Source organism: Phaethon aethereus (assembly GCF_964289735.1).
Source record: "Phaethon aethereus genome assembly, chromosome: 17".
In the NCBI taxonomy this organism is placed as follows: Eukaryota; Metazoa; Chordata; class Aves; order Phaethontiformes; family Phaethontidae; genus Phaethon; species Phaethon aethereus.
In genome coordinates this window covers 15,033,922-15,061,402 of record NC_138593.1, presented here as the reverse complement: position 1 = coordinate 15,061,402, position 27,481 = coordinate 15,033,922, and the positions used below count along the sequence as shown (strand labels likewise).

The window sequence follows — 27,481 nt, the reverse complement described above, 5'->3', positions numbered from 1 at the left end:
GGAGCAGCGCCGGTGCTGGCACACGCTTCACGACCTCCAGCCAACCGGTCTGGGAGAGCACGGCCAGCACGAGACAGCTCTCAGACCCCGAGGGGTTAAACCCCCCGGTCGTATAAAACAAGGGCAGCTTCATGGAAGTCAGTGAGGCATGTGGGTCTGAATCTGCAGTGGGCAACAAATTGCTGTGCCGGCCACAAAGCCACCCCCAGGAACAGCCAAAAACCCCTCTGCACCCCAAGCTTCCACTTTACATCCATAATACCCTATTTTGGAGCAGCCTCCCTGGAAAGGACACTGTAAGGATGTGGCAGATCTGTGTCTCGAGGGGTTACATGCGCCCATGCCCACTCCCCGGGCTGCATCTTCCCAACTTCCCATCCCCTTGCGGCGGTGCCGAGTCCCCGGCCGTGCCCGAGCCCCATGCTGACACCAGCCAGCCCACAGCTCTTGCAGAAAGCCGGTGCACAGGGAGAAAACGAGGCCGTGCCGGAGGGAAGACAGACGATGGAGGAAGAGGAGGAGAAAAACGCTTCTCTTCCTCTGCCTCCTCGCAACCGCGGCGGCCCGGCCGGCAGCACTTACGTTGATCATAGCATTGGAGGTGATGCGGAAGAGCGTGGCCCGTTCATTCACCGCCTTGATCTTCTCGCCGCTCTCAGCCGGCAGCTTCAGGTTCTCCAGCTCGCTGAGCGAGCGCTGCAGGGCCGCCCCGTGCTTCGCGATCAGGTCATTGCAAGTGCTCAGATCCTCCAGCTTGCTCGAGAGCGTTTTCAACGTGCCGTGCAGCTCGCTCTTGTCTGACTGCGAGGCGGGCTCCTCGTCGCCGGAGTCATCTGCAAAGGGAGGGATGGAGAACAAACAGTTTCCATGGTTACCCCCGGACCGTACTAACCCGCCAGCGCTGCGGGCAGGGGCACCTCCTGCCTCCTCCCGCGCACAGGCAGCTCTGCCAGGGCTGGGGGTCCTTGTCACCGCGTCCCCCGGGAGCAGAGAGTGGGGCAGAGAGGCGATTCGGGATGTCACCCAGCACCCCGAGGAGGCGTCCGAAGGGCTCCTATGGCTGCCCCCGGGATTTGGTTCAGGGCTTGTAAGGCTGAGCGAGGTAGGGTGGCACGGGGACAGTGTGCTGGTGCCACCGGGGAAGGGCCACGTGCCAAACCTCCCCCTTCCACACATGGCCACGGGAGCCAGGCACAGCGTCAACGTGCCCTGCACTGGGACCGAACCTCCCGGGGGCTCTGCAAGGTCTGCTCTGTGCAAGGAAAACTATTTCACCCAAGCGAAAGGTCGCAAAGACACAGGGGAGAATAACAGCCTTTCCCCAAAACCATCACGCCTTCGGAGAGCGGAAAGCTCTGTGATCAGCATCTCAGGTACAGCAAAAATTGTTATTCCTGCAACTCCGGAACTCTTGGGTGACTTAAAACCAGAAAACCAACCCAAAACCAAGCGACAAGTATAACGCATCGGTTCTTCAGATCATCCCGCTGCTCCCCCGGGGAAGGCAGAGGAGGTGAGCGGCTCCGAGAGGCGGCATTGCCCAGAGCAAACACAAAAAGCCAGAGCAGAGCAGGTCCTGCGCAAGGTCTGCCTCCCAGGCTTATGTTCAAAGTTTAGCCAAGGTTTTCCTGGGGGCACCCAAAAACCGGTAAGGCGGCACAGCACAGTGCAGCCCCTTCATTTCCCCTCCCTCAATCATCTGTTCCTGGATTAAAAAGAGATGGGGACCAGCAAAACCTGCCTGCAGCTTCTCTGCCAGGACTGGGGGAGCTGGGGCGGGGGGGTGCGACAAGGATGTCCTCCAAGCCAGCCAGGCTGAGCGATGTCGCGATGCTGCAAAGCACAGAGCTCGGGGATGCCTCAGTTGTAACGGGGGTGTAGCACATCCCCTTTGTGGGCTGCAAGGAAAGGAGAAAAGCCTGTACTTCTCTGATCAGTGGGCACTTGGTTTCTATTCCCGGTTCATTTGTAAAACCTTTCAAAATGCTGTAGATATGGAGAGTGATGTTCAGCCATCGCTCATCTCAACTCCGCCACTCTTGGGCCAGCTAAGGAAAATGAGAGAAAGAGTGCTCTTCACCTAACAGCACCGAAGCGGTGTTTCTAAACCAAGAGCCAGAGAAACCTGGATAATACAAAAGGACCATCAACCCGGCATCGAAGGAGCAGCACAGCAGAGCACGGTGCTGGACCAGGTCTCGTGGCTATGAAGCTACCCAGAAAGGATGAGTTGGGACAAGGAAGGACAGCTCAGGGACAAGGCTTACCCTGCACAGCAGGATTTACCCCAGCTGCCCAAGGACGATGGGAGAAGCAAATTAAAGCCCTGCTGGGAACAGGACACAGAGCAAAATGCGAGCGGCTCATGAAGCACTAGGGCAGCATGTCCCAGTGCAACCATTTGGTCCACCTGCAACCCAGCCCCAAGCACCCACGGCACACAAACGTCCAATGTAAAAGGCAGGAGAAGTGCGGCTTGTGGCCACCAAGGGTGCTCAGTGAATAAATAATCCACCAGGCACCAGCATTCGCAGCACCCGTGGGAAGCCAACCGAGACCCTCCCAAGGCAGGCGAGCCCACTGAAGGGCTGGGCAGCGGCTGAGCTGCACGGCCGGGTGGAACAGCTCCACGCTCCGGGACAGGACCAGCATCCTGGAAACACAAACGGCACCAGGGACATCTCGGGCAGAGGTGGAGGAGATGGGCAGGGGAAGGGGAACATGCAGGATTTGAAGAGCTCCATCCCAGGAGGCTGCACAGAGGTACCAAGGCGATGGGCATGGGCTTACACCACAGGCATCTTGTACATGCCAACTTCAAAAGATCTAGCAGGAAAATTAAAGCCACTTTTCCACCAGTAAGGAAAGTAAGTAAGGCCTCCCTAAGGTCTGCTTTGCTTTTCAAGTGCTTCTACGGCGCCTTTCATGCCAGGGCACCCAAAGGCGCTCTGGGTCCCCTGTACACACATCCCCCTCAGCTTTGAATGTTGCCGTTGTACCGCCCTGAGCGGAGGACAGAGCGCGCAGCGCCGGTGCTCACCGGGAGAGGTACACCGCGCCGCCGCCGCTGCTGCTCAGAGCCGTCGCCCCGAGGCTTTCCAGGGCAACCGCGGGCAGAGGCTTGAATCCATCTCCTCTGACGTCTCCCTTGCTTCTCTCCTGCCATCAAATACAGCACGAGCTTTCACCGGACCTCCTGCTCAGCAAACGGGTCCCACCGTGCAAGGCTCCGTCTGCAGCCGTCGCCTCCGGTCAGGCCGTTAACCGGCTCCTCTCGAGCTGCAAGGTCCCCGTGCTGGTGAGCAGGTCCATCCCGGGGCCCTGTCCTCGTCCCACGACGCCGCACACCCCGGCGGCACACACCTCCACCGGCACCGATCCAAACACAGCCCAGACCTCGGGCACGCGATCTGCATGCAGGGCGGGCATGGGACGGCGGTGGCGTTTATACAGCTCAGCCTGGCCAGAGCCACCTGCTTCCCAACCCAGAGCCGCTGGCTCTCTCCCGGCACGCATCATCTGCACTCTCCCGGCACGCATCTGCGCTCTCCCGGCACGCATCTGCGCTCTCCCCTGGGCTGCACGAGCTGCCTGCGCTCGGCACGTGGATGGAAACCACCTCCCCACAGCACCTGGCCACCTGATCACTAAACAAGCTGAACTTTAATGGCCAATTTATAATACAGTACAGCGTTTTATAAGCCTACCAGAAGCAGAAGTCAGCCACGCTAGCTCGGTTTTCATCACAGATACCGGCTGCCGTGCCGGGATGCTGGTGGTGCGGGCAGCAGGGTCCCACCTTTCTCCTCCTTGCCCGTGCACATGGAGGAACAGGGTGTCAGACCCTCTGCTGAGGCTGCAGACTTCAAACGGGATCTTAAGGCTAGAGGGTCGTGGTGCACCCACGGGGGAGCGATGTGCAACGCCGCCTCGGGAGCAAAAGCACACCCAATGCAGAGGATGGAAAACTCGTTACTTCCTCCCATCCCCAGTCAGCAGATCCCCATAACCGGCACTGCCCCCACAGCCACAGCCCCAGTGCTCGGGACAGGCGGAGACTGGGACCAATTCATGCTGCTGTGACTCCTGGTAAAATAAAAAAATATCTCAAGCAACGTAATTTGCTGTAATTATCTCAAACCAAAGCACAGGAAGAAGGAAATGCAACGTCAAAGCTACAATCAAATCAGAGCAAGTTAAAGCAGAAACGATGACGCAAAGTGCCCAAACCCAAACCTCGCTGCCATCCCACCGGGGCGAAGCACCGATGCCGGTTCTGAAGATGGGTTTCCAACCCACGATCAATGCCAAAACGCCTCCTCATGCTGAAATACTCCCGCTGCTTACCGCCCTTGCAGCACCAGCATGGGCCAAGCAGGATTGACCGAGTCCCCAGAAACTACTCATCCCTCACTTCAATCCCTGGAAGTTTTTTGACCGTAAAAATAGTTATTTGTGAAATCCTGGCTCTGGGAAAGCCGGGATGTTGAATGAGGTCTTGGCTTCACCTGCAGCACTGGGAAAAGCATCCTAAAAGGGCCAGGAAACGCAAGCCGCAGCCCCCCAGGGACCACCATCAAAAGCAAAAGAGCGGTGCGTGTGCTTATTATTTTTTAAATTATCCTCACGTTTCCTCCATTCCACCCTTCCACACTCGCTCCACGCACAGCGCTCACCGGAGACTTCGGCACCCTCCAGCGCCAGGCTGCCGGCAGCACACCGCTCTCCAGCCCAGGGAAGGGAGGTGTGAAGACCAGCGGTGCCGTAGTTCTTTCTCCTGGGAGCTCAAGGGAAAGCCGACCAGAGCCAAAATACGCAGAAACGCAAATCCCTCCATTTCCTCAAGCAACCAGCAGCCGCTCAGACCTGCACCAGCTTCAGTCCAACGGCTTGCTGGTAAGAGCAGCCCCAGATCCAAGCAGAGGAGCCCTGCTTCCACGCCACCTCCACCCAGCTTTCCAGCCGGTTTCTTGGTACCACCAGGACAAGAACCGCAACGGGAACGTTCCTGCTTGTCCCAGCGGCACGGCCGGGAGGGCGGAGGACAAGGCTGTCTGGGGTCTGGACAACCCCTCGTTTCCCCATCTTGGGCAGCACGAGACCCACTGACTCCTGCAGTTGCTGCTGAAGATTATTTGTAAAGTGCTGGAGGAGAGAGCAGCAGCAACATTTATTCTTATTGCTGAGGATGAAGGATTCACTCATCCAGAAAGGTGGAACAGCCACAAGCCATCGCCTGGAGGTCTTCGCTTGGAGCACGGCCAAACGCCGTGGCATTGGGGATCCTTCCCTCATTTGTGCATCTGTATCAAAGTCAGCCAGCAAAATAAAAGGATTTTGCTTTGCTAAGGCTGGTAAAACACCCTGAAGGTCAGGAAATACCCACAGAGAGAGACTCTGTCCAGGGCTCCTCACTGGAGGGCAAAGACTGCAGGTGTTTTGCAGAAGCAAACCTGCAACCAGCCCGGCAAACTCACACCCCTCAGCACTTCAGCAGCCTCCCGACCGGGGGGGTCCTAATCGCTGTGATTTAAGATCACAAACCCTCTTGGAAACTGGAGAAACACAGTCCTAAATACGTGGGAGATAGGGAGAGGGAAAACATAATGCTCAGCTATTTTGTCCATCCCTGGCAATGACCGGTAAGTTCAACTTGGAAGAGACCTGTCGAGGGCAAAACTGTTTCTCATCAAGACCAAGCGTGGACACAGCACACCAGGGACATCCGCAGGGCTTTGCTGTAAACTTCCCAACGCACAAGATGAAAAATCAAGGCAGGGCAGCGCAGCATCCCTCGCTGGCCCACCCCAGCCCCAGTGTGATGGGAGAGCTGGCAGAGCAAGGAGGGCACGAGGGCAGCGGTGAGGAACACTCGGATGCCACGGCACTGCCCAGCAGGCTCCTGCTGCAAAGTTTTCCAGCACAACGAGTGCATCCCAACCCAAAGTGAGTTTTCACGATGGCTCGGAAGAGGGTTTTCCAACACACGCAGGGGATGAGGAGGAACCAGAACCGGGGTGGTGAGGGACTCGCCAAGGTGAAGGATGCTCTGTGCTCATTGCCTCTGGATACCGCCCTTACACCTTTCACCAGTTTGGCCCTTTTGGATCCCCAGCTACAAGCCCAAGCTCCCTCCCAGCAGCTCCTAAATCACATCAAACCTCAAAGCAATGCCCACTGGCTGCGCTGGGCCAGCGCTGGGCGCCCAGCACCAGCAAAAAGCATGGAGGCTCTGCAGGAGCCAGGAAGGCATCCCTGCTCCCTTCACACAGGGAAGACCCTTCAAGGACACAAATACTATTTTAGTACAGCTGAAAATCAAGTCTTTCGGCTTCCAGCCAGGCCACCCTGCAACGCAGCCCGCAGCACGCCCTGCCCCTGCAGGGGGAAGAGCTCTGTGATGGATGTCCAGTCTTCTGCGAAGGAGGACAGCCGTGTTCCTACCGGACCCTCGCCCCCCGCCGTGCTGCGCGCCAGCCGGTGCTGCCAGCAGCGGCTCTGCCATCTGCTCTCTGCAGAAGGAAGATCCTCCCTAAAGCAGCAAACCTTCAGTGGGTTGGCCGGGGGGGGGGGCTGCCCAGCCCGGGACCCCCCACTCAAGCTGGGATGCGGGTGGGCCCTGCACCCCCTCGGCCGCCCTTGGAGAGCAGCGCCTCGGCTCACCCTGCTCCTCAACACAGGGCAGGTTTGTAAGGGAAGACAGATATTTAGCAAGAATTCGTGTCGCTCTGCTACAGCGAACAACAGCGACCCAAGAAGATAATCAGGAAAGGCTGGCAGCAAGCGTGCGTCAGCAAACGGCCCCACGCGCGCTCAGGTTCCTCTCGCTCCTGTACCCTGGGCGAGCCAGCCCGGCTTTCACGGCATCCTCAGGGTGTTGTACCCTTCCCAAACTCAGTGTCCCCCGGAGACCTCCCCACGCCCACGGGGGGCACACGGGGACCACCGACGATTTGAATCCATCCCCCTCTCCCATGCGCAGCCGAGCTTTGCACCGACTGCGCGCTGCTCCGGCAGGGCGCTCCGCTCGGTACCGGCGCCTTTGGAGGCGATGCCTGCCGGCACCCCGGGGCAGAGGTAGCCCCGAGGCAGAGGTTTCGGGCTGAGCCTGCACGCGAGGTGCCATCAGCTGTGTGGGAGCACGACCCAAGCCCAAAACGCCGCTTTTGCCCTCCACCCGCAGTATCGGGCAGGGCTGCCACGGCACGCAGGCGCAGCGGAGCGGGCCTGGCCCCCAGGCACCACAGTAACCCACATAACACCTACCAAGGTTTGCAAAATCCTCCTCTCCCTCCTGCAGCAGGAAGGTTTTACAAATGCTGGTTGCTGGTTTACGCTCTGCATTTCTTGTCGCCCGCGATGCACGTGGGAAAGATCTGCGACCAAGGGCTCAAATACGACACACGCCGCCGTTAACAGCAGCTTGTAATAAAACTCCTCTCCAGGAACACGTACACTTTTATTCTGCACACACTACACACCCCAAAAGCACGAGCCTCTGCAAGCCGCGTCCTCTCATTCCCCATCTCATACTTTGTTTTGATTTTCAAACCAACTTACAGGCAATCTGTCGTGATTTTTATTTGCAAGGCACTGGCATGAAGCAGTTGCTATAGGAACAGCCAGCCTCCCAGTAAGCTAGGAAGATTATTTTTGGAGCTGTGATGCTATTTAATCTATGTAAAATGGATCAGCAGCTATCGGCCGTAAGCCTCTTTGGGCTTGTTTCTCAGCCCGGAGAGCAACACGAAACCTCAGCGCCCAGAGCAGCATCCCACGAGGAGGCCATTAAGGCAGAAGCTCCCTTTACACCTCCATTCTCCGCCTCTAAAACTTCCCTCAGCTAAATATTTCCCACTGCTTGCAATTTCTCCGGAGCTGGTGGAAAAGCTGCTGGCTGGAGGCGCAAGGCAGGCACTTCCCCACGCCGGCGACACGCCGGGGCTTTGCGTTCCCCGTGGGGGAAAGCCAGCGACACGGACGGTGCCTGCCGGAGGCACCATCACGCGGCACACCCACCCCAAAATCATCGGGGAGACCTGGAGCAACCCCAGGGTGCTGCTGCTCCCAGCCAGGCTGTTTCGGCGCTGCCCCGGGACGAGCAGAGCTGGGAAGCGCCTTTTCGGGGGGTAAACCAGGAGGCAGCAAAGGGATTGAAGGCTTCAGCATTAGACCTTTTATTCTAAAATTCCCAAACTGCACCCGGAGTCTGGCTGCGACGTTTCCAGCCAGAAGCACCGCAGCTATGCGGCACCATGCCACGGCTAGGGCAGGCAGTTAATCCCCGCTTACCTTCCCCTCGGGGTCCAGCACAGATGGTCTCTTCCTACATCCCACACCTTCCTTCTCCGCCCTGTGAGCGGAAGAGTTTCGCTTCCTCACTTCCAGAAAAAGTCCTCATCCTTCCTACATCACCATGAATTTCACGTCGAGCCGCTCACCCAACACTTCGCCGAAGCCTCTGGAACCTCTAAAGGCAGGGCTGGCCCTGCTTAAGAAATTAAATCTGCTTTTCTGCTGGTAGGAGAGGGGAATGAGCAGATGAAGGGGGTGAAAGCATGGGATCGATACTGCAGAGCGAAGCCAAGCCAGGCTGGCTCCTGCAGCACCAAGGTGCTGAGCTCTGCAATGCCCAGCTCCCGCCAAGGAGCCACGCGCAACCTGAAAGCAAACTGTGGGCTGCAAGACGTCCTCAGCATCCAAATGGCCTCATTTACCGACAGGGAAAAGAGATCACGTACCGCTGTCCACAGGTAAAACCGTAATGGAATAGAAGGAACGCTGACGATTTTAATTAAGATAGTATTCCTGGGTTCCACCAAAGCCACCAAGCCCAGCTGTGGAGATGGGGCATCTCAGCAGCTGCCCTTTTTGTTTATCGTCAGGGCCAAGAATGCAGGTTTGCCAGCGGGGAGCCGAGTTGTGAAGCACCCGAGTCGCCAGCCCCGCAGCACCACGCCACTGTGGTTGCTCCCGGCGTCCCTAGAAAAAGCTTTTTGGTTGCAGCCCCGCAGCGATGCCACACTACCCAGAAGACCACCCCACCAGAAGCAAGGCATGGCTTGCTCCTCCATCAGCTCACTCGGGGGGTGGAACTCACTCGGGGGGTGGAAATGGCCAAGCCACCCACGGGAGAATTCAGCATGCAGCTCTGCAAAAGGAAGGGGAAACAACAGAAACCAGAAACGGGGCCAGAGTCACAGACTGCTGCGTACACCTGCTTGAATGCAACACTGGTTGTGCTGAAAAAGGAACTCGACCAACCTGCCAGTCTTAGAGCAGCCCCATGGGTGGCAAAGGCTGCACAGGGTGAGGACAACGGGCCAGGAGCAGGATGCTCAGTGACTGTTCACAGTACTCCTGGCTTGTGCCTGCAGCTCTTCTCACCTACTCCCAGAGACCATTTCCCCAATGCAGGACACGTGTGAGCATCGCCATACCCCACTTCCACAGCACTCTGGCTCCAGACGTGCAGCACAGCATCCCTCCCCTTCCAGCCACATCCTCCGCCAACCGGCCACCAAACCCAGGGTCAAGCTCAGGGATGTGAGTACCGCAGGAGCTGCAAGCCATCAGCTATCAGAGCCTCAACAAAGTGGCCATCCTAAGTTTCCTCTCTCGGGCATGGGAAGGAAGGTGCCGTCCAAGGTCGCAGGAGGCACCGGAGGCTGTCCGTGGCACAGCATGGCACCCGAGCATCTCCCCAATGATGCATCATGCCAGGCTGGTACCACAGGCATCACCAAGAGCCAAGGCTGCGGTTCTGCACTGCAAACACAGAGGACAAGTCTCTCACGTGCTTGAGAAATGACAGAGCAATAAAGCTCCATCATTTCTTCCAAATAAAAACCCAATTAGCTCATCAACATGCTGCTTGCAAGTCAAAGCCAGAGACAGTAAAGCCAAAAATTCCTGCTGCTTAAGATGATACCAGCCATGCAACAAGTGTTCTGGCTGCAAGAAACCCCGTGACTCTTCCCACCGTATCGGCAAGGAGCTGAGCTGGATCAGCTTGCCAGGGAAAAGCACTTTCCCCAGGTAGGCAGCGACCTGCCCAGCCCACCAGAGTCACCACCGCAATCCCAGCGAGATGCTCTGCTGACACACAGCGCGAGCTGCCGGCAGGTACCAAGGAAAGGACGCCGCTTGCCCCAACCCGTAGCCCAAACTGCTCACCTGTTCCCAACAGTAGAGCCCACAGCTGGTCTCCACCAAAATAACCTCATCCTACCCATCAGAGGGTGCTGAAGCAGTAAATCAGCAATCCCTGACACCACGTGGAGATGGGCTTCAGTACGGCCGGCTGGTGCCGATGCTCCTTGGAGCGATGCTGGGAGGTTCAGTGAAGCTTTGTAAAGAATCACAAGGCAAACCTGAAGCAAACGGTGGAGCAGGATCGGTGCTTTTAATGAAGCCCACAGTCCTAACGAGCTTCTCTCAAACCAAGACAGCACAGACCTGTTGCTGCCGTGCTCTCCCAGGTCCAATGGGCAACGTATTTAGGGGTTGTTTTCCCCATCACTCTGGAGTGCCGCAGCATGTGATGCCCTTCCTACCGTCCACTTCCACGCAGTGACTCTGGGACACGATTTTGCCCGTCTGGGCACTGCAGGCTGCCCGCAGCCAGCCCGGGCAGAGCGTGCAGGCTAAAACAGGCACGTAAGGCAGACGCAGAGATTCGGGAGCTTCCCTGACACTACAGTTTCCAAGGGGAAAGTCAGCACAGCCCATGCCCTGCCTCGGTCCATGCTCCCTCTCCATAGTTGTCACCAGAGGTCCACTGGAAAGACCTTCACTACCTAAAGCGTGTCCCCTGGACACCTCCCCAGTCCATAGCTCAGAGGGTTACAGAAATGGGTGGCTCAAAGCTCTTCTTCCACCTTGCTGTCTTTAGGAGCTGATCCAACCCAATCTGTTTCTGACGTTTCCAGGCCACCAGCACGTGATTGTCATTGCAGATAACATGGCTTCCTACTGAAAAAGCAGAGCTTTCTCTCTACCAAGGAAAGGCTAGGCTTAGTTCTCAGAAACGTGTTTATCACCACCCCAGGTCACTACAAGCATTCAGCACCCAAATTTCTCTGCAAAGGAGGATGCATTCAACACCTACAACACCTAATTTGGGGGAGCTGAACACTAGATCCATTGCCCAGCCCTCGCTGCCCACGGGGAGCTGTGGGAGGCAGGAGCAGCTTCGGGAGCCGCTGCCCGCTCCTCCGACGACAGCGGCAGCCCCGTGTGACTCGCTCAGACATCCGACTTTCAGATGTCTGACGCAGGTTAAATTAATCTCTGCTGAAGTCTCACCTCCTCCTTCCCTCTCCCCGGGGAATAAAAGCGCACTGGCCATCAAATCCCTGTCCTGCCGCGGATGGTGCCCGAGCTGGCTGCTGGGGGAAACCCTGGCCGGGAGGATGGGGAAGGACCTCATGGGTCCGAGGATGTTCAGGGCGATGCGGTGTGACGTGCAGCCCCAGGGACGAGCCGCAGGAGCCGCTCCTACAAACAAGAGCGGCCTGGCACAGCCCCATCGTACCCACGCCAAAACCGTCCCCCGGCTCAGCCACTTGAGGTGGGTCACAGACTCTGCTTCCCCCTTGCCTCAGTTTACCTCCCGCTGCCATCCGGAGCCAGTGCCTGGGAATCACGGCACGTTTGCTACGTTTGGGGATGATGAAAAGAAACACACGTGAGATGGGGACGGCATGGACCCGACACAACACAGCTGCAAAATGCAATGTGTAAAGAGCAATTTTTCACCCTCAGCCTCCTACTCAGTTCTACCTCTTGTGCACATTCTCCTGCCTTTTCCCATAACTGTCTAGCAGTTTTGTATCTAAACGTGTGAAAAATATCACACTTATTTGGTAAAAGCCTCATTTCCTCCCACAGGCAGAGTGGAGGAAGTCCATGAGGACAGGCAAGTCCCAAAGCCAACCTCCGCTGCAGCAAGCCCAGACAAAACCCCAAGCCTTGCTCCTTACAGGTGTTTCCACAAGTAAATACCATGGGAACCAATCCCACCTCCTTAGGAGATTCCCCATTTATCCCATCGTCAGCCACTCTCCCTGCTGACACCAGGGGTTTGATGCAGAAGCGTCAGCCCTTCCTGTCTGGGATTATCCGGATCCGCTGGAAACGTTGATCACCCGTCACTTCTCAACTGGAGCAATTTCCACGTTGGCTCTAGAAGACGCATCTGCTTTCATCACTTTTAATAGCTATGAATATTAAATGGAAACGGGTATCTATATTTAATAGCCTAGCCTAGCTGCCAAAAGATAGATAGGTTTTTCACAGCATCTGCAGATGCAGGCACAGGCGGTACTTTCATGGTTATAAAGAATTACGCTGGAAATTAATCATCACAACAGTTCAGCAAATAATCATTCATAAATCATTCCAAATCTGCGTGATCACTTAGCAATTATCACCAACCTGGCAAGGCTATTTCTTCTCCCTGCTAATGCAAATGGAAAGCTGTTCAAGCAAGTGGACACCTAAAAATAGCGAACACTGGCTGCTTGTGACAAGCTGTGACATTTCCTGAAGTCACATTTGGTGAAAGCAGGTGGTGGGCGCGAGCCGAGGTGGGAGGACCCCAACGCGGCAATGGGGCTCCACAGAACAAATCCAGAGCTTAAAGACCACCGCTCCTCACAAAATATCCCATCCCATTTGCCTGAAATCCATAAGTACTGTGGAGAGAAGTGACATGAATGAGTTATGCAGAAATTTAAGTCTGACTCAAGTGGCGTGATCTACATTGGCCCGACGTTGCGCAGGAACTAGAGACCTCCAGAGGTGCCTTCAGACCTGTTACTCCACGACTCTATGCTAAGAGCAACTTTGTCATTTGTAGTAATTGCTTTTGGTTAACAATCGGATGTCATGCTAAGTCGGAATAACAAGGGAAAACCAACATGGGTATCTGGCTAAAAATTAATAGGTAAAATAAGTAGGATACAAAAACAGGCTTAGAAATTTTTGGAGCCTTTCTTCGGACAATAGCTTGGACAAAACAGGACCCTTCTTCTAACATGCCATGTTGAAATAAAGATAAGCAACTTCTTCCACCTTGATTTAAAAAAAAATGTTACTATTATCTCTTGATTTCTGATACTGTGATTTTCTTAATAGTTTGGTGCAGCCGGTTGGAGCCAAACCCAAGGGGAGAAGTGATGCTTTAAAGTGGCCCTGTCATGCTTTCTTCGTTGGAAAGCAACCACCACCCCAGGACTGAAGGGACTATGAACATAAAACCAAAGGGATAAAAGGCAGCTGGGGTTAATCTCTCTTTCTCACATCCAGGACAAATTACAGCTTTCAAGGAAAGCAACCAGGCAAATACACACCGTTACAGCGGGGTATGTGTCTAAGGCAGCCGGGACCCCAAAACAAAAGTACCGAGGCCGATCCTGTGAAGATGCCTCCTTGGAGGGAAAAATGCTCCCGAGAGGAGGCTGCACAAGGAATTTCTTCCAAGACATGAGAAAGTTGAAGCAAACAAAGAGGCCTATGAAATACATATTATAATACGATCCTGAATGGAGAGTGGAAATACCAGTCCATTAACGCACATAAAGGACGTCTTGTTTCTTGAAAGAAAAGCACTGGGAAAGCACAAAGTATTTTTATTACGATTACTGCGCATTCCCAGTCCAGCTATTGAACATTTTATTGCTGCAATTAGAAAATGACGATGTTACCAGTCAATAAGCCTCAGCAGCAAATGCTGCACTTCATCTAGATTGCAGTCGTTCTCTCCTTCCGGCACATACAGGATTTTCCGATTACCCAATCGCCTAAACTACTCCAACAAGCTGGTAAGTTAGGCTACAAAGACATACAGATGGGTTTAAAACACACCAAAAGGGAGGGTTTAAACTCAAAGATGGAGACATTGGAAAAACGGAGACTGAAATACAGACGTGATAAACGGAAGATACCATGCTACATCAGTAGAGAGAACCAACCCAACAGATATTGGGCAACCGCCTGGTTAGCAGAAAAGGAGCCAATAATCACAGCGTGTTATAAGTCCAATATTAATTACAGCAGAACTTTTAAAAGGCAGCTAAAAGAAAGCAAATAACCTCAGGGTTATAGGAACAGAAAAGTCATATCTGCAACACACAATGTAATTTCCGGTACGTCCCCAACAGCCTATGCCTGGTTTGGGACACGGCACTCCTCAGACAGATGCGCACCATAAAGAGACACCCGCGAGGACGGCACCGGGGCTGGAAAACAGGGACAGACTGAAAGGACAGGGTTTAGCAGAAGTGGGAGAAAAATCAACTGGAGACATGCTAACAGCCCCCAAATAAGAACTTTTATAAAGTATGGAAGGGACTGATCTGTTCTCCGTGCCCGTAACAGGCGGGGGAAGCAGCCGTGAGCTTGCAACGACTCCGGGTACCCGGCACAACTGCCCCAGCCCAGGGGCAGGGATGCCGGCGGGGCACCTGGCAGGGACCAGGGCACTCCGGCACCGGGGACATCCGGGGACAGAATGGCGACCGTCTGCGAGCACCGCTCCGACGGAGCTGATCCTGCCTTTGGGCAGGCAGGTGAATTCCACAGGCTTCTTCCAGCCTCGTTTTGCAAGATTTTATCATTTGGAAGGGGGGGGGTGCGGAGCTAGAGATCAGCGAGGAAGCCAACCTGCAAAAAGGAGCGACTGTGGAGGTCAGCTACATGGTGAGCTAAACCTGCATCCTGCCAAGATGGACAGCACCCTCCCCTTGCCTGCATATATATATATATGTGTGGGAATATATAGATACACATATATACATGGGAAGAAACATGGGCAGGTATCAGTGCTGTTTCCACAAGTCTTTCAAGTGGGTTTCTTTAAAAGCTTTCCAAAACTCTCTCAGGAGAAGCCAGGAGGACTTTCTTTGCAAGGCGATTGCAGTTTGCCGGCTTTTGGAGGAGGTGGAGGGTTTTGGGTTTGGGTTGTTTTTTCTCTTCTGTCCTTTGACTACAATATCCTGCTCTCCATTTCCATTGGAATAAAAAGTCTGGCAGCCACCGGGAGAACCACGGAGCCAGACCTCAAACCTGCTAAATTGGAGTCACAGGGCCCAAAGAGCAGAGCTGGCAGGGAACACAAGGCAAAATAAAAATGAGCCCAGCTGATGCTTTTGTTGAAACGCTGGAGAGCCAAAGGTCCCCTCCTGTCCCCTGCGGACTGTTCCGAGTAGCAATGAAAAAAAATGGTGGTGAAGGTGTGATTATAGAGAAATAACCGCTCATTATCTGATAATTGGCAGCTCAACTCTGCACATCTCATCACCAGAAGACAAAAAAAAATGTATTAATGGCCTGATAAAAATAGAAGCTTTTTCATTACACAGCTCAGAACAGCGGTGACAAGGCAAGCACCGACCTCCCAGTAACAGTGACAGCTCGGGGTGCAAAGCTCTGCCACGCTGCTCCTGGTCTGCAGGCACCGGTAACTGCGGGCCCCAGCGACAGCGGCTTTGCTTTTCTCCACGCCTGCAGAACTGGCCAGGCTGCTTCCCTGCGAGGGGCTCCCTGCACCACAGCAGGAGGCAAGCAGACAGCCTTCCGGCTCCTCGTTTCCTTCGCGAGCCCGCTGAGGGCCCGGGGAGCCCAGCGCCTCCAGCCTAGAGAGACCAGCAGGAGACCCGCACGCCTCCAAGGGGTGCCACATTTCAGCCGACCAAACCTTTATGGATGACCTAACACCAGGGAAGGAAAATGAAAACCTGTTTACGGCCACGCCGTGCTGGGAGAGGACCAGTGCCAGGAACCATGATGGAGAAGGTCTTCGCTGAGAGCCCACGCAGACGCATGCCATGCTGCTACAGACCGTCTTGACGGACTGAGCCCGTCCATCAGGACCTCATTTTCCCAGCACATTCCTGACATCTCCAAAACTGCTTGGTCCTCCTGGGAGAAGCCTGAGGAGCACTTTGGGGTTGGGTCTGACCAGCACCCGTTTCTCCGAGCAGGTATTCTGCAATAGCGAAAGGGCTTCTGCCGCCCCAACTCCCGTAACACTCCTGCCTCCCTTTCCCCAGGGATTCAAACTGCTGAAGGCATCCGTTTCTCTTTATAATCATAGAATCTCAGAATGGTTGGGATTGGAAGGTACTTTTAATGGTCAGAGTCCCCTGCAATGAGCTAGTTCAGGTTGCTCAGACCCCCACCCAACTTGATCTTGAATGTTCCCAGGGATGGGGCATCTACCACCTCTCTGGGCAACCTGGGCCAGGGCTTCACCACCCTCAACATAAAAAAAAAGTCTTCCTTGTATTGAGTCTGAGGATGCCTCATCCACAGAGGGGACCTATTCCTTCTTTGCACCTTTAACAACCACAGGTCTTTGTGCCAGAATTTCATTCACGAATCACTTAAGGAGTTTGCTGAGCACAGAGGAGATCTTCCAAGCTGTTAAGAAGATCAAAACAGCGTGCCACACGCTGGGATGCTCTGTCAGCTCCCTGGGAACCGCTCTTTATTAAATTAAATTAAAGCCGACATTGTAGGTCACTGCCCAGAGACAGGCTCCAAGCTTGCTAAGGAAGCCAACCCCAAATCAGCAGTCCACGTGTGCCACCCAAGTCCAGCTGCTCCTCTTCCACAGATTTTATGAAAGAAGGAACAATGTCAACGCTGCCGAGTGAGTCCCCAGCCCACATCTGGTACCCAGTTCCCCTTTCAACACCACCTCCGCCATGGCAGTTTGATGGTAGCATTAAGATCCTCCCTCTGGGGTATTCTTGGATCATTAAATTACTCAGAGGGAACTGAGATCAACAAATCCATACTTCAGGCAGGCCTGATAATGCTTACGTTTAAAAAAATACCAAGTGAAACTCATGCTCCAGGTGTCAGGCTCAGCCCAAGCCCAGAAACCCCCTTAGATGGAGCGGATCCACACCGGGGCTGCCAGCTCCGCTGCAGGCTCCGAATTACTCTTCTACTTTTCCATGAGGTCCACAGCCCACCAGGCAGAAAGCCCTGGGATAAGGAAGCCTGGAGGCAGCCATGCCCTGGGTGACAAAGGGCTTTGCTCTTCTGGGAGATGGTTGGGATGCTGAGCTTGCAGGAGGTCCATCTCCTCCGAGCATCGTTCCATGGGATATATTCAGATCAACAACACAGGAGCAAAAATATCCATGACCGACTCTCAGTCTCTGGGCCCGACAACACCCACATCCAGAAGAACATCACAAATTTGCACTTTACTAAGCCGTCCCTCCTCTCATGTTTATGCACACTCCGAATTCACAGCCAGCGCATAACCCAAGGCAACTCTGCAGGGAGCATTCACGCTACCTATGGCTTCGGGGCTGTCTCCAAGCAGACCGGCAAATACTTAAGCCCCACAGACGGAAATGCCATCATAAATAATGAAAAGTCATTTGCTGTTGTCTAAAAGATGAACAAAGCACAGAAAAAAATCTATAAACTTTGTTATTTAATTGTGTCTGTCCATTTAACCACTAAATCCTTTAGCATCCAGTGATTACTATGAATTTGCACCGCTCCCCTGCTCCGAAATGGAGGAGCCACTACAGTTTGGTGGCACCACGAGCAAGGGAACAAGAAGTCCCCATGTCTCTGCAAGGGCTGCGGGCAGGAGCAGGCACGGACTGCCACGGGGCTGGGCATGAGCAGCTTGCTTAGCCTGAAACAAGCCAGGAGAAATGTAGAAATGGCATAAAATTCAAATGTCAAGATATTTTGGAGGAAATGAGTTTTCTTCAGAGCAGACACTCGCAGAAGTGACCACCAACGCAGACGTGAGGTGACACCTTCTTCTTCCCCAGACAACGGCAACGGCACCCTGGCACGCAGCTATTGAAAACCACCGAAGGTCTTGGATGTCTTCCTAAGTGCGTCACTGAACATACATTTTTAATGAAGCTTAAGCATTTTCCAGCCTTAGGTCTATCTATGATTTCAGCAGTGTGAGGAGGGAAGCTCACATCTGGGTTGGCCTCTCCCCCTGACATCCATCAGCAAAAGGCGGCGGCACTGCTGGTGGCACCAGTGGGACCTGGGAACCAGGTGGCATTTGAGAGGCACATCAGCTAACCGTGATGAGTGATGAGTTAGCTCCCATCCTTCGCAGGACAGCGTCATCCTTGGTGAAACTGGCACCACTCCCAGGGGATTCACCATGGATGAGCCTGGTCCATGGCTTTTTTACTTTTCCCCGCCCCCCCCCCAATAGTGTGTTGTTTTTTTCTGGAAGTCTCCCATCAGCAGGGAACACACAACCTGCCCCAGGGTCTTCCTCATCCTCACTGAAACCACTGGGAGATGTACAAAGGACACTCCTACAGTCCTGTCAACTCTCTCCTTCCTCACTAACAAGAACGAGATGCCAAGGGACCTTGTTCCTGGGGAGGGGGAGCAGCGACACAAACGGAGGCAGGGGAGAGGCTGCAGGGCTGCAGTAGCACCGTCCCCGTCAAGCCCACGGCTGCTGCAGGATCACACATACGACAGCAAAATTCATCAGTGCCGGGGGTTTCGGACGGCTGGCACCAGTGTAACGGCAGCGAAGGTTTGCTGGGACACAGGGGCTCAGCCCCTGCAGGCGCGCCAGGGGCTGGGCAGCTCGTCCCAAAATCTCTGCTGCTGTGATGCTGCCTGGAGCAGCTCGGGAAAGGACACGCTGGAGCCTCCCTTCTCCCAAACCTACCAGCTAAAGCGCCCCTCGCCCTTGAGACCTGGGGTTACGCACAGCAACAACCTTGCAGGCTCCTAAGCTCAACTCACCCGAGGTTTTGGAGAAACAGCCATCCAGGCTGAGCTGCCAGACAGCATATCCTGGACACCCTGCCATTAAGGCATGCCCTTGTGTGCATTTAAATCCGCCTGAGACGCCTGTGCTCAGCTTACTTGCATGTAAGAGGATCGGGGCAGGTGTAAGTTACCTACCTTCCTCCAATTCCCCAAAGGTCAGGACATGCCAGCAGAAAGGGAGGGATGCTGCAGGAGCTGGAATTCTCCCAGCCCCTTTGCTCTGCTGCCCAGCGTGTAACTGAGAGCCAGGCACGGGGAGGGTGAGAGCAGGTCACAAGCAGCCCCAGAAAGGTGACCGACTTACACCCCCTTCCCACCGCTTCTGCCTTCGGGTTTAAATCCTAGTCCTTCAGCACTCACACGCCCGCAAAGCCCCGGAGCACACACCTCCGCTAACCTCCTCCTGCGCACCAACCATCTGCGGGCAGCCGGGACAGGCTTGTTAAGGGTTTGAACTGGAAGGAAAGACAAAGCTTCTGTTAGTCCCTTCGTAGGAAAGATTTTCACATTGTAGGGAAGATTTTTCCAAGAAGGAGCAAGGGTGAAGCTTCAGTAAAACACAGAATTTCACCTAAAAGTGAGAGACTTTAAGCGAGGTACATAGCAAACCTGCACCAAGAGCAGCGAATGCATCGGGGGCGCAGCATCGGAGACTTCACCATGGGCTGGAAGGCTCAGAGACACGCCGTGAGAGATCCAAACCCCAGTGAACTGGACGCACGCCTTTACAAGCTAACAACTGCTAACAAAGCTTCAATAATTACCGGTAATCTTCCCCTGGGTAAGGCGGGATGAATGCCTATGCAACAAAACATGTATTTGACTTGACTACATGTTTGTTGATTAAAAGCTGCAGTTTATCAGCACCATTTAAGCCTTCTTAAATCACAACAAACAGCAAAGCCGCGGATACTAATTAGCGGGCTGCACAGTATTACATCCAGCTTGCTGCTAAGCTGGCAGCGCTGGTCCTGGTCTGACACTGGCTCAGCGCAAGATGCCCAAGAGCAGCAGCACAAGGAGGAAGCACCTATTTTCCCCACTTCTGCAAAACATCTTGAGAGGCTAAAACACCACGTGTCAGAGGATGCTACGGCACGGCACAGCACAGCACACAGGCACACCAGTGCTTGCACTGGGAGCGGGCTGGCACTGTGGCACTGGTCACAGTTGCCTAAGGGACACATTTCCCTTCTTTTCCCTCCTTCCTTCCACTTGCTGGGTAACAAGACTTCCCAAACACACCAGGGCAGACAGGCAACAAAGCACTATTGCCCTTGGGGGGGCAAAAGAGAAATCATTAACGGACAAACAACCCTTCTCCTACAAATGGAAAGGTAAGTTCATCAAGTCCCACTGGGTGACAGATCAGCCCATCACTGCCAGGACTCCGTCATTCAAACAAAGTTCAGGCACTAAGTAGTTCCTCGATAATCACTGATGAGCGCCTGCAGTGGGAACCCTTCTGCCCCACACGAGTGATGGACCGTCATTCGTGGGCTCCACACCTGGCACCTGCCACCTCCACGTCCCCATGGATCCCTTCAGCAACAGCAAGTTCACGCTCCAAAAGTCTACGAGGTATTACAGTAATCGTCATCATCTATTCTTTGGCTTCCACTCGATCTCTGCAGCTCCCACATGATCCCACGCAGCTCAGTGGGAACCCCTCTCCTTCGGCACTGCACCAGCCGACATGCCAGGCTCTCTGCACAAGGAGACCGCAGGAGATGCAGCACCTCCCGACATGCCTCTCACATCCCCGTGCAGCCCCACGCTAAAGCTGGGCTTCGACAGTGTGCTCCTGACTGCAGGCTGACCTCAGAAGGGACAGTATTGCTCCCTTTGCCCCTCTCTCCCACCCCGCAATGTGAGTCCAGCCGCGGGCCCGGTGGTGGTGGAGCTGCAACATCTCTTGGGTCAACTGATGCAGAAGCTTCTGGGGTGATGCAGAAGGACTATGGAAGGATAGAGAGGAGCAGGCGCAACGTGAACTCAAGTTACTCAAGTTTCATCAAGTTACTGGAAATTTAGAATCTGCCTGGGAGAAGTTCTGTATTTAATGAGACAGAGAAACTGGAGGAGACAGAGGAATGGGAGCAAGAGCCAAGAGACAGCCCAGCGATGCGAGGAGGTCTGCAGGTAAGGACAGCGTTTTCTCCCTCCCTTCAAAAAGCAAAACAAAACAGAACAAAACCACCCAACCCACTCTCCCCCCGCTGTGTCCTACAGCTCAGAAAGCTTTTTCCAAAGTCTTCACAAATCCCTGGTCCTGTCAGAAAATAACTGTGCAGTAAAGACAGCAGAAGTGTATCTCGTAGTTGCTGTTGATGTCCCATGGCAAGATGAGGAAGGGGGGACTGTGTCCGCCCCAGGGGCTTCGGGAGGCTGCGCCAGACCACACAGCACCATTCTGGGGGGCAATCTTGCTTCCAGGTTGTATTTACTCCTAGCTCCTTTCCCACCTCCACCTCCTTGTGCCAGGTCTGTCCTCACAGCTGTGCTCCTTTCTATCTGTTCCAGCGTGAGGTCCTCTGTTTTGATCCCGAGTTATTGAACGCAGGAGCACACCCAGAGTCCGTCACAGTGCTGCCTACATGGGAAATATCTGTCAATATCCACCTACCACGTCCTCGTCCAGCTTGAACACAGCACAAACAGGCAATGAGAATATGTTCACGCCGCTCTTAGTGATGGAGGGACCTTCCCAGCCCTGTGCTGCAGCGTTTTCCTGTTTTTACTTAGAAGAGTTCAGCCCTGGAGCCACTGGCTCCTTGGGAGAGGGGATGATGGTGTTAAAAGCAAACTATAGAGAGAAAAGCAAGCTTCCCCTCCAGGCTGGTTCGGGGTGGGACACTGACACCCCCAGGGAAGACACCCAGCCATCTCAATGCTCGAGCAGTCCCCGTTGGCTTCCTCCTCCCTGCCCAAGGGTAACACCGGAGCAGCTCTGCCCACCACGCTCCCCTCACGCCAGTCTGCCAGGGCACGTCGGCACAGCAGCCCGGACAGACTGACACGGCGAGGCACGGCAGGCTGAGAGTCAACACAAGCCTTTGGTGACCATGTCCCACAGCCATTTTCCTCCTGGGAGCAGAGCAACACGGCACTTCCCTCGCCTGGTCATTACACAACCGTTCCTGCTGCGTGCAAATGGAGACAAATCCTTTTTGGCATCAAAATCCCGCCCTAAGGTGAACAAAGTGACATCCTTCTCCAGCGACGTCACAGCCAGGCTGCCCTGGGGCTCAGGAAAGACAAATTGCAAAGGGAAGCGCAGCGGGGCTTGCAGCATTTGGGACAACTTTATCTGCTCAAACACAATAGCTCCTTCCTGGGGACAGTGCCCTGCCCGTGTTTTATTTTGCAAATTCAGGGGTCACCTAGCCTGGTTTTTTCTTCTGGAGATGATGTAGGTGACCGTCCTGGAACGGGATGGAGGTTTCAAGAACTGAGCTCCTACGTCTTCACCCTAATGGACATCAGGTTAAAGCCACCTCTACGCTGCCCGAGTCCATGCCAGGACTCAACGAGCACTTCGAGGCTCCTCGGTGTCTGTCCGCCCCTGCAACGAGCCGGTACAACCTGCCAAACCACACTGCACCGCTCCTCCCCACAGCCAGGCTAGTCTTCTGCTGGATTAGCGAATGTAAAGCCAGTTTTGCCCCCCCAGGAGCTACAAGCACAGCAGCGACGACTGCAGAGACAAATCCTTCGACAGCAGTTTACCCCTGGAATCACTTCCCCGTCAGCAGCCCCCAGCCCAGGTTTGGCTGGGGAACAGCACAGAGAGGGAGAAGGGCAGTCACCTCGATGCAGCATCTTCTCCCCTGAAGTGCCGTGCTGGCTGCCAGTGCCGCCTAGTCAGTAAAAAAGTAAAAAAATAAATCCATTTCTGCTGTACATAGGGTCTCTATTTGCAGAACCGTTTGGACGGAGCTGGAAGTTCATCTCCCTTCCAATTCTATAAACGCGTTTCTGGTCTCTAATTACACCATCAGGCTGTCAAGACGGCCACTTCCTCCCTAATTACTCCAGTTTGTATTTAAGACACAGCTAATAAGCCCACATCGTTAGCGGCTGCTGCCAACTCGCTCCGAGGAGGAGAGCATCTCCTGCCTCGCGCCGAGCCGCTCTGGCACCAATCCTGCAGCGCCAGCGCCCGGGCAGCGCATCCATCTCCCCCGGCACCTCCTGCCCTGGGGCGCATCCTCTTCCAACCGAGCCACGCGCGCACGTGGGCAGGAAGCCCCCTCCGCGGCTGCGAGGCGCGAAGAGGAAAGGGGCAGAGGGGGCACCATTCGGACAGAAAATGAAGGGTCCCTGCCCTCGGCTGCACCGCGAGGGCTCCCCGGGCAAACGGGGCGGCTCGGCCAGCTCGGCCCTTTGCGAAGCGGGGCTGCCCGTGGACGCCGCTGCCCCACGAGCTCGGCCTGGCGGGGCTGCAGAGGCTGCCCAAGCCGCCGCGGCACCTCGTCGCGTGCACGGGGACACCCGCACGTCCACCTCCGCCGGCCGTGGGGGTCGAGGGCAGCTGGAGGGGTGGCTCCTTCCTCCTTCGGCAAGCGAACATCCCAGCCACTCTTCCCTTGGCTCAGGCCGGTTAAAGAGAGGATTTCCACAACATGAAACATCTCTAAACGTCCCCATGGACACCCCTGCGTAGCTGTTTCACCGCTGCGGCTGGTAAAACAGTCCGGAGCGAAGGAACCCAGTTAGGGCACTACATAAATACACCGTGTAGTACATCCGGTGGATGCAGAGCATTCAGTCTTTATTTTTAAAAAAAAAAAAAAAAAAAAAGATTAATCCGACAGCCCTGATTACAGTCTTTAAGCGCTTTCACAACGGGAAGAGCGCAGCCACAGGCTGTCCAACCGCTGAAGCCGTAACAGAACACCTACCGCTCTCCCGCAGCTCGCGCCACGCGCACCCCCGTGCAAATACAGACATCTTTGACCCCGACAGCAGCTAACCCAAGGCCGAAACGACCAAGGAGCCAGTGGATTTAGCATCTGCCCAAGCTTGTACATCTCAGCAAGATGTCTTTCGAGCCAACTTGCTTTCCAGAGGAACTACATCACATCAGAGATGGGGACGTGCCTATGGATTTCACGGGACAGGTATTGGATATTACTCTCCATTTTGGGCTTCCTCTGCTCGTGGATGGCCGTGCCAAGGAAGGAAGCGTCAAGATTCTCAGGCAAGAGCCCCCCCCAGGGAAATTTCTAAATAAATCTGGAAAAAGGCTGAATCAACACTTCTGCTTTTGGAAGCAGGCTACAGCGTTGTCCAGCATCAATGGTACAGCAGCCACACGTGCCTCAACCCTCCTCGAAATCTAATCCAACGCTCATTATACAGCAAGCTTGATCTGTACATCAGCTGTAAATCTTCATTTAAATGGTTTCTAGCTGGGCCATGAAATAAATACACACTGCTACGTAGGTGGTTATAGAAATGTATTTCTTCATCTATTTTATGGGCCGGGTAGAAGCTATTCCCACACGTGTGCACCTTGGTGCAGGTGCTCATCACCCACGAGCCCAACGCGCTGACGACCCAACCCAGGGAGTCCCGGGCCCTGCCAGCCCCAGATTTGACTTTCATTAGATGACTATCATCAATATTATCATCAAATATTAATGACAGATTATATTTGCTGAGCAGGGGACGTGGTAAGGAACCCAGGCCCCAGCACCAAACTCACCAGGTGGACCTGGCAAGGGATATTTCTGTTGCAAATTTCCTCTGCAAGCAGGAGCATCGTTGTTTCTGCTGGAAAGAGCTTTGAGACCCTGAAAATTAACTAAAGGGAAGCGAATTACCTTTATCTGTCAGTTACTGTGCATGAAAAGGCCGGTGGGTAAGCGTTGTCTTTGTGCTCCTGCTAGCCAGCACTCCCATAGCACGAGACAGGCCGCTGTAACCTGTTATCACAATGCAGAATAAACCCCATTCTCGTAATGCAGAATAAAACACTTCACTCTTTAGAGAAAGATTTCGACACCTTGGTCCTTCTTCCTTAATTTGGCCAATGTCAACGAACGTCAATGAACCCAACATACAAGATCCCATCAGCTCTAACAAAACCTGATCAGGCCTTTAACATACAAACACAGAAGAGTAAAAAGCACCTCCTTAATGCCATTTTCACCTTTTTTTTGTCACCGTCTAATCACAAGGTCTGTATCGGTTTCATCTTACAAGCACAAGAGAAACTATTAAAAGCAAGCCGAAGCCTCCAGGCTGAGCACTTTTGTTTGCAAGGAATCTCCTGCCGAGCAAAAAGCCAGGGCCAGCTTTTCCCTGGGCTGCTCATTAAAAGTCATCAGCATTTTAAACATACCTCAAACAGCTCCTTTTTGGTGAGATAAGTAGATTCAAGTCCAAAATTTTTGTAGAAAACCACTGTTACAGCATGAGGATTTCTAAATGAAAAGCAAAACTTCCTTGGGAAGCATTTTCACGTCTGGACGAAGTATTGCATTTCCAGCAGGGAATGTGTTTACCAAAGAGACTTTTATTGCTCAGTTTGAGCATCGCATTTTTTACAGTAAATTTGTTTTAAAAGCCAATCTTTTCCCAGCTTTGGGCTTCAGTTTATTGCTAAACCATGAAACGTATTTGCTTGTCATGCCCCAGGACCAAGACTCCTCTGGGTTTGCCAAATATGCCCCACATGTGGCATATGGACATGCCCACTGCCATACGGGGAAAGCTTTATACTTGTCAATGCAAAGCTTCCCCAAAAAGCATCATTTTCCCACCAGAAAATGGGAGAAAGATGCTTTTGGAGCAGAGACCAGCCCAGCCAGGAAAACAACCCCCACCTCACCCTGCCGGCATGAAGCACCATCACAGAGTCCCTGGGAGCTCCTGCATCAGGAGCTGTCAGAGACATGTTAAAAGGAGCCTGATAAACCCAATAAAACCCCCGTCCATGGGGGGGGGCGGGGGGAGGAATAGGTCTGTGATTTGGGGTGTCCACTCCAAGGGGGCTGCGTGTTGCCGTCAGCCCTTGCCGTCAGTCCCCCCCTTTGCCCAGGGCTGTGGAGATCAGGTGGGGCACCTTCGCTCATAGGAAAGGCTAATGAAGGACATCTGAAACTATTAAAATCACAGCTATATATTGCACATAGAATACAAGGCGGTTTACATTTCACACGTGCAGTCCCGTGATGAATACGTTCGACGTGCCCAGGAAAAAGAAGTGGACGCGTCCGTGGTGGCTGGAAGCAGCTGCAATCGTTCTGCCGGCACCAGGCAGAACGAGGGGTGGACACTTCAGCAGTTGGGCGAGACTACAGGGAACAGCACAGAACTACGGAAACACCTGAGAATATTTGAATTTGAAAGCTGACAAATTTGGTTGGGGAAAAAAGAAAAAAAAAAAAAAGGGTGTTTTGTGCTCTCTATCAACTCCCTGTCGCAAAGATGCCAAGGCCACCTAACACCTTCCCAGTCCCAAACCAGAAATAACCTGGCCTCAGACACCCTTGGAAGACATCTCCCTAGGTTCGTTCCTTGTGGTTACCACGGTCTCCCTGAAGTCCCACTTGCCTTTTCTCCTCTGCTCACCACTCACCACCTTCCCCTCAATTTTCACGCAAGAGGAATCAGGCTGGTTTCAGCTTTTTGTGAGAATAATTCTGGTTTGGGGCATTTTACTTTCCCCTGAAGCCTAGTTACATAAACTGCTGCGCGTGCATGTGCAGATCTCCTGTTACACACATGTCCTTACGTCACCCAGCTAAAAAAACGGCTCGAGAATAAAACCAAAAGGAAAGGGCACAATCTGGTTTTGATAAAAAGCTTTTTTTTTTTTTTGTCCTGTGAAGCCAGCTTTAAATCCTCAGTTGCTTGAATTTTGATTTGACCTATTTGCATTTCTCCTTTCCTTGCCTTTTTCTGGGGAAGGAAATTACATTTAGCCAAAACTGCTTATTGTGTAGCGATGCTTGAGAGCAGGACGGAGACGCGCATCCACGTGGACTGCGCCGGGTCCAGATCAAGCGGAGGCTGATGCTCACGCACAGCTCTGCAGAGGCAGCTTCACACCACGCATTAATGAAAATAAAACAGGACTGGCGCTGGGAAGCGGCGACTTTAAGCGCTTATCAAACAAAGATGGGGAGACTCGTCTCACCTACCTTTGACAGCCAGAAACGGAAAGTCCAAACCTGAGCAGATCCCCCCAGGCTTCCCTCAGGGTCAGAGGCGACCTATTTTAGGAAGAAACAGCTCTCGGAGGTGCCCAGTTCTCTACTGGTAACAAAGACCACCCTGGGTCAAGAGATCAGGCTTCAGCTTTTGAATTGGACAGAACATGATCTCACCTAGAGTGAGGCGAGATGAACCCCACACAGGAGACAGTGACTTGATTCCTAGTGAATTTTTCCAGGATTTGCGCCTTTTCCTTCCTGAAGCCTATTAATTATGCCAAACTACATCAAAAGAGCAACAATTGGATTTGACCTCTAAGGAAGTCCAGGTGTGCATCACCCAGTGCCACCAGTTCCCAGCCACTAACAGACCCTCGGGGCACCGCAGCAATATAAATAAAGCACAGTAAGCAACAGGCTGTCAGTGCACAGGATCAGAGGGGCCCTCGGTGGTCTGGGAGGAAAGTTAAGAGCATCCTGCAAATCCTCATTTCTCCCCACCAGCCCTTTTCTTGGCCGTG

General features: G+C 53.7%; 1 protein-coding gene across 3 annotated transcripts in view; it reads right to left on the bottom strand.

Moving 5' to 3' along the window:
• Positions 1 to 27,481, bottom strand: part of OSBP2 (oxysterol binding protein 2) — a gene marked incomplete at both ends in the record, with an annotated part of 121,309 nt that overhangs the window by 33,320 nt on the left and 60,508 nt on the right. For all 3 annotated transcript variants that reach the window (XM_082007847.1, XM_082007848.1, XM_082007849.1), the window contains one exon: positions 583 to 833. In XM_082007847.1, the coding sequence (XP_081863973.1) occupies positions 583 to 833 (251 nt within the window). The remainder of the gene's footprint in view (positions 1 to 582; positions 834 to 27,481) is intronic.